Genomic DNA, 13,795 nt, shown 5'->3' on the forward strand with positions numbered 1-13,795 from the left:
GCTTAATAAAATAAGCAATTCATCTATAGTTATTTATAAGTTTTTCTGCCTTTTTAAGTATACTAACCTGAAGGGGGCCGCTGGCTGGCATGGTGGATCTCAGCGATGTCAGGTCGATGTCTCGGCCCTGCTCTCCTCTCTCGGTCTTTCCCATTCCCTGCATAATGAGGCCCGTTGAGGAGCAAGCAACTAAACACACGTACACCCTTGAATGCTACCCTCACAGCAGTGAAAATACTGATGCAAGAGTGGCAGTGGTCGTTGTGAAGGGAAATCACCCTGGACGCCAGGCACAAGGCAAGCCCAGGGTGGACAACAGAGGGACAAACAAACAGCTTATTCAGCCTACCCTGGTCTCTCTCCCTGTGCCTGACTCTCGCTTTGCACTCTTTCAGTTTCCCACTGTCTTTTTTTTTTTTGCCAGTATTCTCTCCTTTAATCTATTAAAAAATTCTAAAAGGCTTGAAAACAAATACATATTTTGTGTGTCTATTTGTGCCTGTTTGCACAACAAACGCATTGCTGTATTTCTGTCAAATTAACTGAGGTCAGGTGTGCTCCCATTAAAGCACTGAGGCTTCATTGTTGGGAGTTTGCAGCTTTTTAAATTCAAGGAGCCCAGGCTCTGTGAAACTATGCTCCATACTATATTATGTGGACACAGGCCATATAATTTCAACATGCAGTTATCTCAAAAACTGGACACGTTATACCAAAACTATCTGCATGGCTGCAGACTACTATTGATGAGTGAAATGCTTTGCTACTCTCAAGGTTAACTTTGTACCATTTTTCATACCACTTAAAAAATATTAGGCTTTCCACAACTGTTTTGGTTGCCTCTAACAGCCTGTGTATTGATTTCCATTCAGCCTATTTTACCACATAACATCAGAGTCCCTTTACATAATTCACCTCCTCTCCCCATCTACAACACTAAAAGTAAGAAACATAAACAACGACTTATAATGACTTGACAAAATGATAAAGTGAGTCTACTAATTAGTGACGTCAGTAAAGAAATACAAAAAAAGATTCATTCAAACTCCACATAGATAATAATTATGTGATATGAGGTAATACTCTGCTGGTGACAATGTTAGCAAAAAATAAGCTAAGTTTAGCCAGCTAGCTGCTATGTTAGCTAACAGGTGATTGACCGTAGTTGACTTAAAATCCTCCTGTGTCATTTATTGACATTGACAGTGATTTTTTTGTTGTTGGTTAACTGTGAAGCTTTAAAAGCGACAAGTCTAATGACAACCCTAAAGAGATTATCACCCAAAGGTGCAACTTACGTCTTAGCTCACTGTTAATCATTCTCCAGCCTGACACTTTTTCTTGGTTAGAATTTGTTTTGGGGATTTTTTTTACAGGCAGCTACAATTTTTATGATCATTTAAATATTAAAGACTTTTGTGTAAATTTAGGTGTGACTCCATCCAATAGCCCAGACATATTAAAATACTGTTGCCAGATAAATATCCAACAAATAAACGGGCCAGCTTTCTAATCTGTGCTAAATCTAAATCCATCTATATAGTACCTAAAACATACTGTAAATAAAAGAATCATTCAAAATGTGACAGTCCCAGCCCATTTTAAACTCTAGTCAAGAAAAACTTACACTGAAAAATTCTGACTTTAAATTTAGCCCAGCTGGCTCGATATGTTACCCATTAGTATCTGTTCAGATCCAAAAATACACAGTACATACACTAGCTGGCGACCATTTAGGACTAGAACAACAAAACTTTTATAAAGTAAAAAAAAACCGGTTTATTAGAGTACATAATTTAATGGCCTCTGTAAGAGCTTGACTGAGAAATACAGGAACTGAAAAAGGCACCAAAAATAACCCTCCATAAACAAATACAGCAACGGCACAAACTTATGATCTCTTGTTATTTTACTTCTCTTTCTTTCTCACTCATACGTATTTAACTCAACAAAGCAAGTGTTTTCTTCTCTCTTGTTTAAAGACGTTAACGTTCAGTTGTGTTTGGGGAAAGGTCAAAAATAACTAAATAAACTGCTCTAAACACCAATCCTCAAAAATCTCAGAAGGGAAGAGTTTCATTGTGTGAAGTGAGAGAACATGTCACACAGCAAATTCAGAAACAATGTAGCAATACAAAAAACTGAGATATTTTACTATTTCATGGAAAATATTATATGTTAATTTTCAATCATTTTGAACAACAGATCTAAAAAAAAAAAAAGGCTGAGACCGGACAATAAAAGGCTGGGAAGTAAGTGCTACTAAAAAGAAAGAGCTGTAGGAACCTTTTGAACTAATTAGATTAATTGGTTACAGGTTAGTAACATGATTGGATATAAAAAGGCATCCAGGTTTCTCAGAAGTAAAGATAGAAGTTAATTCACAAGTCTGCAAAAAACTTTCTGTAATTTGTGGAACAAGAGGAACATTTTTAAGTGTAAAATAATGAAAAGAGTTTGAACACAGCATCTACAGTACCTAATATCATCAAAATAATGTGGCAAAATCTCTGTGCTCAAAGGCCAAAAATCTATATTGTATAGCCATGATCTTCAGTCCTCAGGTAGCACTACATCGAAAACAGGGATGATTCTTTGATCAAAATCACAGCATTGGCTCAGGAACACTTTGAGAAATCACTGTATGTCAACACAGTTTACCGCACCATCTACAAAGCGCTATCATGCACAGAGGAGGCCGTACATGAACATCATCCAGAAAGGTCTGTGGGCCAAAGCTCAATAAAATCGACTGAGGCAAATTGGAACGCTCTTCCAGACTAAAGATGAGAGAGACCCGCCTTCAGTTCAAAACCATATGGAATTAGCATCTTGCACTGGAAAGGCAAAATGAGTGCTGAAAGGTAGATACAGGTTTTAGAGCAACATACGCTCCCATCCAGACTCCTTTTTAGGGAAAAACTTGCATATTTCAGCAAGATAATGCTAATATAACTGCATCTGTTACAGCAGCATGGCTTCATAGGAGAAAGTGACTGTCTGCAGTCCTGACCTTTCACCAACTGCAAACATTTGGCACATCATGAAACGAAAAATAGCCTGACGTTGTAAACAAAGATTACCTTTAGGAGCAGTCGCCACACTAACATGCTTGAAACTGAAACTAACACCAGAGATAAATCAGATGACATTTAATTAAAATAAAAGGACAATACAACCACTGAATGTTTGTGTCAGCATTAAAGATAAGCAGCTTACTAGAATTATTATGCAATATATCTTTGCTACAGAGCTTTTCCTCTCAAATTATAGATATGTGTCAGTGTGGTTAAAAGCAGAAATATCTTCCCTTTCACTTCTTTTTTAGTTTGCTGCTTTCAGCTTGCAGGAACTGTACTAATCTCAGCCGACACTGTCCGAGGAATTATTTTTGCTTTTGTGGTTTTCCAGAATTAAACATCTGTCGTCTTTAAGGGATTTGGAGATGAATAGTAATTATTTAACAGCCCGAAATGGGCTACTTGACTTATGTGAAGTTTGTTGGCCTATTTAAGTAATAGATTCCAAGTTAATCTGTAAATGAGAGGTTAAAAGCTAACTGTTGTGCCCACGAGTTTTTTTTAAATTCCGTAATCGTTCCTAGAAACCACTGTTTACACGAGACACCTCATTACTCAGCCAAACCTCTTCATTCTTCGGTTCCTAGAAACAGAGAGTCTTTGGACAGTGCCAGCTAGAGAGCACGCTGACTTTAACCCAGTTCTTGCTTAAAATAATACCTGCTGTGGAGACAAAATAGTTCCACTTATGGGCTAAAATCTTTACTTACTGCCATGGTTTACAGAGACTTACAGTGGGTTTTTGACCAGCAGCTAAATGTGTAATCCCTCTCAAAAATAGTGTTTCACTGTAAAGATAAAATGGCACTTTATGGAGAAGGTTCTTGAGTACAAACCTCCAACAAGGAGGTTTTTAACTACTGAATGTGCAAATGGGAACTAAAGAGCAGTTAGCTCTTAAGCTCATGTGTTTCATTTTGCTTCAGTAATCCCAGAGCTTTGTGCTGCTTCAGCTCTTCATGTAGCAGTTTAGCTTGACTGTAAACAATGCTGTATGAAGGTGTTGCTTTCTTTACTTAAAGTGGCATCTGTGCTCCTCCTCAGAGTATTATAGAGGTATTTACTTCCCTTTCGAAATTCATAACAGAATTACAAAAGAGGGCTGAATTTTGTACACATTCTAAACCACCTTAAGGCAAATGCGATATGTGATAGTGGATTAGATAGATAAGACTGACTTGACTCGACTTGACTTGTTGTGAATCACTTACAATACCGTGCAAAACACTGAATGGGAGCTAAAAGACTTCAGTGCCCTGAACTGGAATACTTTTAATGGAATGTAAGTTATTTATAGCATCCAAGCAGATTTCTGTTGTGATTTGCATGCAAGCATTTAAATCAGATGAAAAATGAGTCATGTTACTTGTCAAGGTAAAAGTGATACACACACCACATGGACCAGGGTGAATAGTGTTCTCCCTCAAAAACCCTTGAAGGACCATGTGGTGTTTTAAATCTACTTAGAGCTGCAGGTATGACACTCATAATGAGGAGTTAAGGTATGAATTGTTTCTGTGAGCCCTTTACTGGGAATGCAATGGGAGGCATTTTAGAGAGCACTACCGACTTGCTTTTTATATACAAGCTGTAAACAAAAAGAAGCAGTGTGCACTTCTAAAATTATCCTGCAAGATCTTGGTTAAGGCAATGCAGGAAAAACATAAGTAAATATGTTAAAATGGCAGCATGGTGCAAACTTAGCATTCTGAAGCAATTTTTCTATGAAAGTGTCCTTGTTTGGGACGTCCTGTGTACGTGATGAGGACACACACATGTATGGAGGCAACTAATGCCATCTACAGTCTTAACAGTGTTGGGGAGGCTACTTTGAATACACCTCTATGTACACAGCTGGAAAAAGTTGAACTACACCAAAGTTACCCTAGGGAGAGATCGATTTGACTAACTCAAGCTAGGTGGAAAAATAGTTCAAACCATTTAAAAAAAGGCAATGCACATGTGATACAAAATTACAAGAAGATATGAGTTTACAGGCCATACATAAACAACAGAAAAATGCCTTATTATTTCTGGTAAAGTGCAAGGAGTTTGAAAGAATTGGTTTTCATCATCATGCTGGCATCTGAGCATGGTTTAAGGTAATTAAAATCATTGAACTGTACCTCCTGACTGTGGTTATAGTGCTGGTGCCTCGTGAAGCATGCAACTATCGGTCAAACATTACGGCATGCTATGTAGTTACCTGCACTAACAGTCCTTCTGTACTTTGTACTTTTGTGAGTGAAATTCCACTATTTTATTTGAATGTTCCTCACCACTAAAGTATCCATACTGATGCCCTTTCTCGCCAAGTTTACTGATGTTAACTGATAATTTAACACTTCACTGTGTCTTCCAGGTAGGCATGTCTCTTCCTCCAAAAAACCCAAGATGGCTAAAATGTAATCTAAAGTCTTCAAAACAGGGCTCCACAAACTAAAGGTTTAAGTCTGGGTTTGGGTCCAGGTGGTATTGTGCCCTCTAAAAAAGCATGGAACATCTTATCTGAACATTTACTAATAGATAATTAATAGTTATCAATACTAATGCAAAATTGAAATAATATTTTGTTTATTCTCAAGAAATTTTCACTGCAGACTATTATGGATACTGTGAAATCTCAACCACATAGGGATTGTCCAATTATGATGTGATGCCAGTGAGTGGCTGTGGTTTAAGGGGTATCAGCCCACTTAACAGGAGGCTTCTCCCTGTATTGAAGGAGAATCTGGAAGGCATGGTGTGAGCCTATCGAAGTGGTGTGCAGAGGCTTTTCTTGTAAGCCTCTGTGCAAGGTCTATGAGCTACTCGGGATCTCAAGGGCTACAAAAAGGAAAGCAATCGAGTCTGCCATGGAGGGCTTCCAGATGGCTTTGAATCAGGGGGAATGGTCTGTGGGCCAGTGCTGCTGGAACACAAGCCAGGACTTGATCAACCCTGGCTGGCTTGGCTGAGTGAGGTTGCATGATGTTGAAAGACCCCAAACATTCAACACTGAATATGTGTCCCGGTGCATTATGGGATGTATCTTTGACTCAGGGTTTGCAATGCTCCTTCTGTTCATTACATCTAAGTGCTCCTGGGCAAGAAAGGAGCACACAGACAAGTGGGCTCAACGTAACGTCAACGGCTAGCACCTTATATGACATCGGTTTTAACCTCAGTACTTATAAACACTTTAGCAATTTATTAACCAATGTGTATTGCTAATATAAGCTCATCTCCAGCAAGCTACAGTGCATAAAATTTGTCAGCAACAGCTGACATTTTAGTTGGCAAGTCTCAGCAAGACACGGGAAGCTGCTTTTGTTTAATTTTATCTGGAATCAAGGAGCCTGCAAGTGAGCCATGTGGGCATGGAAACTGTGAAAGACAATGCAACAATAACAAAGCAGGCTGTTTGCTTCCACTCACAGCAAACAGTTAATTGAGACAATGCTTGAGACCTCATTTGAAGCTTATCTTGGGCTTGTCTTAAATGACCTAAGACTTGATTCAAACTCCAAAAAACCTAAAATCAACTGTGATGTGACACTTTGTCATTATGCATTGTTTTTGTGCCGTTAGTCATTTGTTCATGCTCTCATCCCATCTCTCTCTCTCTCTCTCTCTCTCTCACACACACACACACACACACACACACACACACACACACACACACACACACACACACACACACACACAAAGATAGGGCTTCAGCAGCTGAGTACCAGGCAGTACTGACCTCTCGCTTTGTACATCGCTGTCATACACACACATGCACACTAAGCAGACAGTACCAGTCTCTCATCCAAGGACTGATAAAAGGGCCTTTATGCTCCAAAGGTTTTCACTGCAGTAATGCGCATGCGTGCACACACACACACACACGCGCACAGTCATGTTTCCTTCACATCAGGAGCCATTACAGCCACTTACATTCCATGACGCGCTCCACAGCATGAATACTGCTTGACTAGCCTTTACTTAAACTTAAATGTGTTAACCTTTACATTGATTTATGATTTATTACGCAGATACCCAATAGTACAATGTCCCCACAATACCCATAATACACGCACTCTCTGGCTGGAAGGATAAAACACTTCACAATTTCAAAGTTAATAAGGCGAATTTGTACATCTAAACATGTTATTTGATCTGATACCATAAGCATCGCTGGGCCGAACAAAACTCACACTGTAATGCCCGCATTAGCAGACAAACATACACATCCGATGCAGCGGGGTACTGTGGGATGACGGTGTAACAGATCAAAGTGCTAGTTTGTTTTCACTGACAGATGAGCAGGTGCACACTTTCATCTTCCACCTGCTCAGGACATGTGTTGTAGTTTGCCATTTTTACTTGAGTCTTTTCATACACATACAAGCATACTAATCGCTGTATGAAACAAACATATAACACATTCAGCTGGCAGGTAACCATGCTTAGTCCTGCTATGAAACAAGTGTATTCGAGTTTTTAAAGCTGGGTCTGTAACAAGTTTTTGTCATTAATGAACAAAACAATGCTTCGACCTATAGTAGTTAAAGAGGTCAGAGTGAGTGGGAACTACACTGTTAAACCTCGTCTGCATTCACTAACTGGTGTTAAATTGGATGAGCTGAGGAGACTCTTTATTGGGGTGTGATTAGTTGTTTTACAGTCACTTCAGCTTAATGTTTGACTTATAGTCTTGGCTAATTGCTCTGTTTAAAGTTTTTTTTTGTTTTTCTGCTGCTAAAGAAAGTATAAGTAATAAAAAAACATATCAGTCATGATGCCTAAAACCTATGGAAAGCTTGAATGATGTTTGTTGAGCTATAAATATAACCTAACAATTAGACGATGAGTGGTGAGTGGTTCCTGAAGGTTGCTAACTGTTACTAGGTAAAATGAGTTGCAAAGAGGGCGCTGCAGCAAAAAACCTGCTTGTGATTGCTCTGGTCACTGGCAAATTGCCTGTAATGTCTGCAAACACTTGCCAACTACTCTCCAAACGGCAGTAGAATTTGAAAAAGTGCATCGCAAACTGGAAATAGAGAACCTTCACCATCAAAGTCAAAATTGTGCCTCAGAACTGCAGACATTACGTTTTGTCCCTCACTTTCTACAGTCTTGCAATTGCTCGGAGAGTAGCTGGTGAGAGTTTATACACTAGTTGACGTCATACATGCAAATTACAGGTTTCTGTGGCTGTCTGCTTGGAAGCAAAGTAATCGCAAGGAGGTTAAACAGGGGTAAGCACAAGAAACTACTGAAAACTTTGGAGCCCTGACTGTTAGCGAGGATGATCTGGCAGAGAACTGTGGCACCCATCTGCCTGGAAATACCCAGCTTGATTAAACAGTAGGAGACAAGTGGGGGGAGGACAGCCAGGGGAGGAAGACTTCCACTCACGGGCACAGTGCCAATCCAGTAACTCCACCTGAGGCTAAAAGCAGATACGTTAATACACACAAAAAAGAAAAACAGAATCTAAAGCCCACCCTGCCGAACCATGACACCATCTTGCCAAACCTCATAACTGGAGGTTGCCAAATGCCTGTATACTTGTCTCTAGGCTTGTGTGACTGGGCCTTATTAACTTGATCCAACATTGTCACCATTATCAATACAGGTCCAAAATGTTAACAAGTTAACCTCACATGGTTAGTGGTCACATCTCTGCAAAACCTCAACATCTTGTTTGTTTAACATACATTTCTATTAACTGAAAATCTTGGCTATGGTCTTGTCAGCAACTTAAAAGTATAACCCTCCACTTCTAATGACAGCTGTTTAAATATAGTTTATGAGTGCAGTCAGCCTTTTATAAAAATTCAGCTCTGTTCTTTATTACTTTTACCTTCACAACTATTTTGCTATTCAAGCAGAATGTTAAAGCACTGACAAGGCTTGACAGCTTTAGAAAAGTTATAAAGAAAAATGGGTCGAAAATTGATTGTTACTAATTTAAGTGTGTCTCTGGCCTGGTTTCCCGCAGCATCTATTATACTCTATTATAAGATGCAGACTCTTCTTCCAATGATGACTAGATGTTTCCAAAGGTGCTGTAAATTTGAATGACTCACACACAGCAAGGGGGCTTTGATAAAAGAGGTTGGCAAAGCACTGAATGTGGGAGACCGTCTCGCAGACTGCATACAAAATGAATCACATGCTCATATGAATAAAAGGTCCTCAACAATTTAGAAAAGCAAATGCTTTGATATTCCTATTGTAGAATTGCTGATAATGCCTCTTCTTGTGTCTAAAATTACCCCTACTTGAAGCGTAAAGTGGAAGTGGACACATTTTGCAGACATCTATTTGCACAAAAACACACACTCTGAAAGTGAAATCTGATTTTCATGTGGCTTCAGTTAACTTTCCCTTTGAAACAGGAAATTAAATTTTAAAACAAAGCTGCAGATAATTAAAAATGGTGCACCCACTCATTGCTTTGTTGTTACAAATCTTAAAAATGGTAATATGTAAAACATTTCACCTGCTACATGCTCTTTTTTAATCCAGTGACACTGCTTTTCTGATGAACACTTGCATGTCTGGTCCAGCCAGTTGTTGAGCCCCTGGCACAGTTCATCTCACATTTACAGCTTCTGCACTCTCGTTTTATATTTATTCTGACAGGATACAGTTGAACCTTGAACTGCCTGTTTAGCAAAACTAGTAAGTGGAAAAAGCTGAAAGGTTTAGCCTGCGTTATTGGCTTTACAGTTTATTTCATGAAAACACTTTGGTATTTATGGCCACTGTTATTTTTACAATGTGGCTTTAGGGCAGACTACAGACTACAGCACATGTGAGCATACAGTGGTGTGAACAAGCACACACATGCTATGAGTCCTGGCTTCTCTCAGCTGCATTTTGCAGTTGGATTTCATTAAATAATATCCCAGCAAATTCTACGATTGAAACCTTCCAGCTATGAAGTATTTGTAAATGCTTAGATTTAACACCCAAGAGGTACCAGGAAGCAAAAAGATACAGAGGATTATTGGGGCTGGATGTCGTTTGTCACACAGCCATCTATTAAAGGAGCTCATTTGCGGGCACATGAGCAGGTTAAATATGACATGGTAGGGTTTTTTTTCTGAACTGCAAATGAGAAAAAAGGAGAGGTAATATATATATATATATATATATATATACACACACACATATATATATAGATATACATATATATACACACATATATATATGAGCAGGTTAAATATGACGACCTCATTTACATTAATTGCCTTCAATTTGAGCTGTTACCAGGGAGAGTAAGAACCTGTGTAGATAAATTTTGTTTGTCCAAGAGCAGAGTAATGGGTTTCTAACAAGTCTGTGTGGAGATGTATGGAATGGAGTGAAAGTGCAATCAAACTTTGGCAATAAAAGATTGGACTCTTTAGTGTCACTACCTGGTAATAAAATGTATTGCACAATTATTCAGTCCTTAATTCCATTTGACTGCAAGTACACGCCACTAAATTAGTTAATTATCTCAAACATTAGCCTACACTGCACAGTAGATCCAGACATTGAGCCTTTTTTTTCCTTCTCAGTGCAAGGCTTTCTTTAAAAGCTACACACACACACACACACAGACACATAAAGGCACTCAGAAAGAAAGAGAGAAAGAAAGTGCGAGCTGCATGCAGTATAACTGAGAAGGGAAGTGACAGGTTCAGTGTTGCAAAATGAGAGCTTTTAAAGCACATCCTTTGACACTCAGAAGCACCCACACACTTTCGTTGGAAGCTGTAATTCAAATAAATTTAGGGTAAGCTAATGTTTCGATGCAAAACAGAAAAAGAAAGAAAGAAAGGACCTTAAAAGCATTAACCACGCTATTCTCTTCCTCTTTTAATTCTGTTCCAGTCCTTGATCAGTGCACTCAAAATGCAGAAATTAGTCGTTTAAAGTCTAAGTGTTTCCACACACACAGAAGGCAAAGTTAGAATAGCAAGAAATTAGTCAAATGCTAGCATTTCTTTTTTAAGTGCAGAGAAGCATTAGTTAGTAATCATAGCAACCAACCAGCATCTGATTGGTCACAGGCCTCACACATTGATCAAATTAATATATGATACAACAGTTAAAGAGGAACATAAAATGCATATTTTCCATGCAAGAGATGCAGCAGTGACAAAGACAGGTTGCCAAGAAGATGTACCCTGGTGTTTATTTAAGTGAAAGATACACATACAGGCTTAGTTTGACTACCTGAGCCAAGTTTCGACAAATTCCCCAGCCTGCTGGAACTTGCTTGGAAGGTCAGATTCTTTCTGACATCAACAAACACAGGACACAAAAACCCATACTGTGTTTATTGTGCAATATGTTTTACATATAGATACATTCAAATCGCATGAAGATTCACCCACCAGTAACTGATGTACTTGCACTGCCATGTCAGCAGCCCTCCTTTGCATATTTCCTCTTTACATATTCTTGGTTCAGCTTTGGTCTCCAGCTTCCTCTTTTGCTTGCTTCTGCATGTGCTGAGTGGGTGAGTTTCAGGGCCAGAGTAAGACGGTTTTTAACAGCGTGCACTGTAACACATAGAAACCTCTTTTAGTATCATTATGAGGTGTAAGGAGCTCTGCAAAAAAGAAGCTGTGGCACATACTACGGAAAAAGCACGGCCCACACCTCCCGTAAAGGATGAAAAATAATGAAATGCATTTTAAAGAGATGTTTGAGTTGAGTTGAGTGACCATATAGAAGGAAATATAACACTGAAACGTTGCATTTTTATCAGTAAAACTTGAGGATAATATGAAATGTTGTTGTAGTGGAGGCAGTATAGCCAAAGGGCAGAATAAGCCAAGTGGAATTTAATCAATCACATTTCCTGGTGACTATGAAAACAGTGTTGTCATTCTAATATTAAAAAATGAGTGAGAGTGTTATTTTAAGAGTGTTATTATAAATGCAAACAAAACTGCTAATGCTTTGGGCATAACTTCAATCATTATTATTTTTCTAAATGTCAGATTTATGGTGGCTCATTTAACTAGAACTAACAAGCAAAATGGACTGGAGTGGGGTAGCATTGTGTTTGAAGCAAAGTTAGATAAAACTAGGTTACTGGGGCATAAAGAGAAATTACAAAAAAGGAAGTGGTTGAAGTGCTGCGTTGTGTGTTTCAGAAAACCCTTTGTCAGTGAATGAAGCTTAACCTGCCTGAAGCTCTAAGGTACTGAATTTCTGTTAAAATGATCTGCTTGAATGTACAGTCATGGTAAAAAAAAAAGAAAAAAAAAAGTACACCCTCTGTCTGTTCTACGATCGTACATGTATGGACATTAAAAAATTTAGTCCTTTTCAGGGCTTAGAATTAGGTAATTGTAACCGTTGATGAATGGAACACATGACATATTACACTGTGTCATTATTTGCTTAACAAATACTAAGCCAAAATGCAGAAGCAGCGTGTGTAAATAAAGTACGCTCCATGATTTAATAGCTTGTAGGACCACCCTTAGCACCACTTTAGAACATTATCAATATTTCTCATGTCATTGTGGACAAATTTTGTCTCACTCTTCTTTACAATGTTGCTTCATATCATTGAGGTTTGTGGGCACTTGTTTATTCGCGTGCTTCTTAAACTGGACTGGACCATTACGACACCATGATTGTTTTCTTTTCTTTCTTTTTTTTTGTCATTCTGTTATAGATTTACTTCTGTGCTTGGGATTGTTGCCCTGTTACATCACCCAGTTTCAGCCAAGCTTTAGCTGTCGTACAAATAGCTTCATATTTGACTTTTGAATACTTTGGTATACAAAGAAGTTCATATTTGACTCAGTGACTGCAAGGTGCCCAGGTTCTGTGGTTGCAAAACAACCCAAAATCATTGGCCCTCCACCATCATGTTTGACAGTTGGCTTTATCTAAATATGGCTTTGTGCATTATGGCCAAACATCTCCACTTTACTCTCTTCCTGCCAATCTGCTGCCAAGTTCATTTTAGAGAGAAGGGGCTTTCACCTTGCAACCTTTCCAAACAAGCCATAGATGTCCTGTTGTTTTCTTATTGGACTGTCATTAACATGCTAAGTGAGGCCTATAGAGATGTAGCTCTTGGGCTTTTCCATTTTCTCTGAGCATTGCATATTACCTAACCTTTGGGAGAATTTTCTGGGACTTCCAATCCTGGGAACGACTGGCAACTATGTTGGACGTTTTCCACTTTTGACTAATCTTTCTCACTGTAGGCTTTAATATTCAGAAATAACCTTATAGCTTTCCCCTGGTTGATGTGCAGCACAACAACTGCTTATCTAAAATCATGGCTGATGTTCTTCCTTCCTCCTAAACACATAATAACAGTGTAATATGTCATATTTTGTTGTTCATCTGAGGTTATAGTAACTTAATTTTAAGACCTGCTGAGGATCAGACTTGTTTTTGTTATGTCCTGATATGTAAAACCTTAGAATTGACAGAGGTTGTGCTTTCTTTGTGCTTTCTTTGTTCCATGACTGTAGCTGTCCTGCGACTGCCTGCACTCTGAACAACAATTAAAGAGTTTCAAATGAGTTTAATTCTTTAGATAATGGATTCCAGGCAAACTGGATTCCAGGTTTTACAATGCAAACCAAAGTGACTTCCTGTGAAATGACTGCAATGGTAAAAAAGGAGAAGCTTTCAGTTCTCTCCAGGTTATGCTTGAAAAGCATAAACAATTGTCCTGGAATTAGAGACATGTGATAGTTAAAGGTGAAAAG

At 38.7% G+C, this 13,795-nt stretch overlaps 1 protein-coding gene across 7 annotated transcripts in view; it reads right to left on the reverse strand.

Moving 5' to 3' along the window:
- The window catches only part of LOC134646972 (ninjurin-2-like), a 37,112-nt gene extending 36,764 nt beyond the window's left edge, over window positions 1-348 (reverse strand). For 5 of the 7 annotated variants that reach the window (XM_063501047.1, XM_063501046.1, XM_063501048.1 and 2 more), the window contains exon 1: window positions 68-348. In XM_063501047.1, coding sequence (XP_063357117.1) covers window positions 68-163 — 96 coding nt within the window. In that variant the 5' untranslated portion in view covers window positions 164-348. The remainder of the gene's footprint in view (window positions 1-67) is intronic. The other 2 variants (XM_063501045.1, XM_063501044.1) reach the window with 2 other exon arrangements.
- Window positions 349-13,795: the final 13,447 nt, after the last annotated feature.

This window comes from Pelmatolapia mariae, linkage group LG17, assembly GCF_036321145.2.
Source record: "Pelmatolapia mariae isolate MD_Pm_ZW linkage group LG17, Pm_UMD_F_2, whole genome shotgun sequence".
Classification (NCBI taxonomy): domain Eukaryota; kingdom Metazoa; phylum Chordata; class Actinopteri; order Cichliformes; family Cichlidae; genus Pelmatolapia; species Pelmatolapia mariae.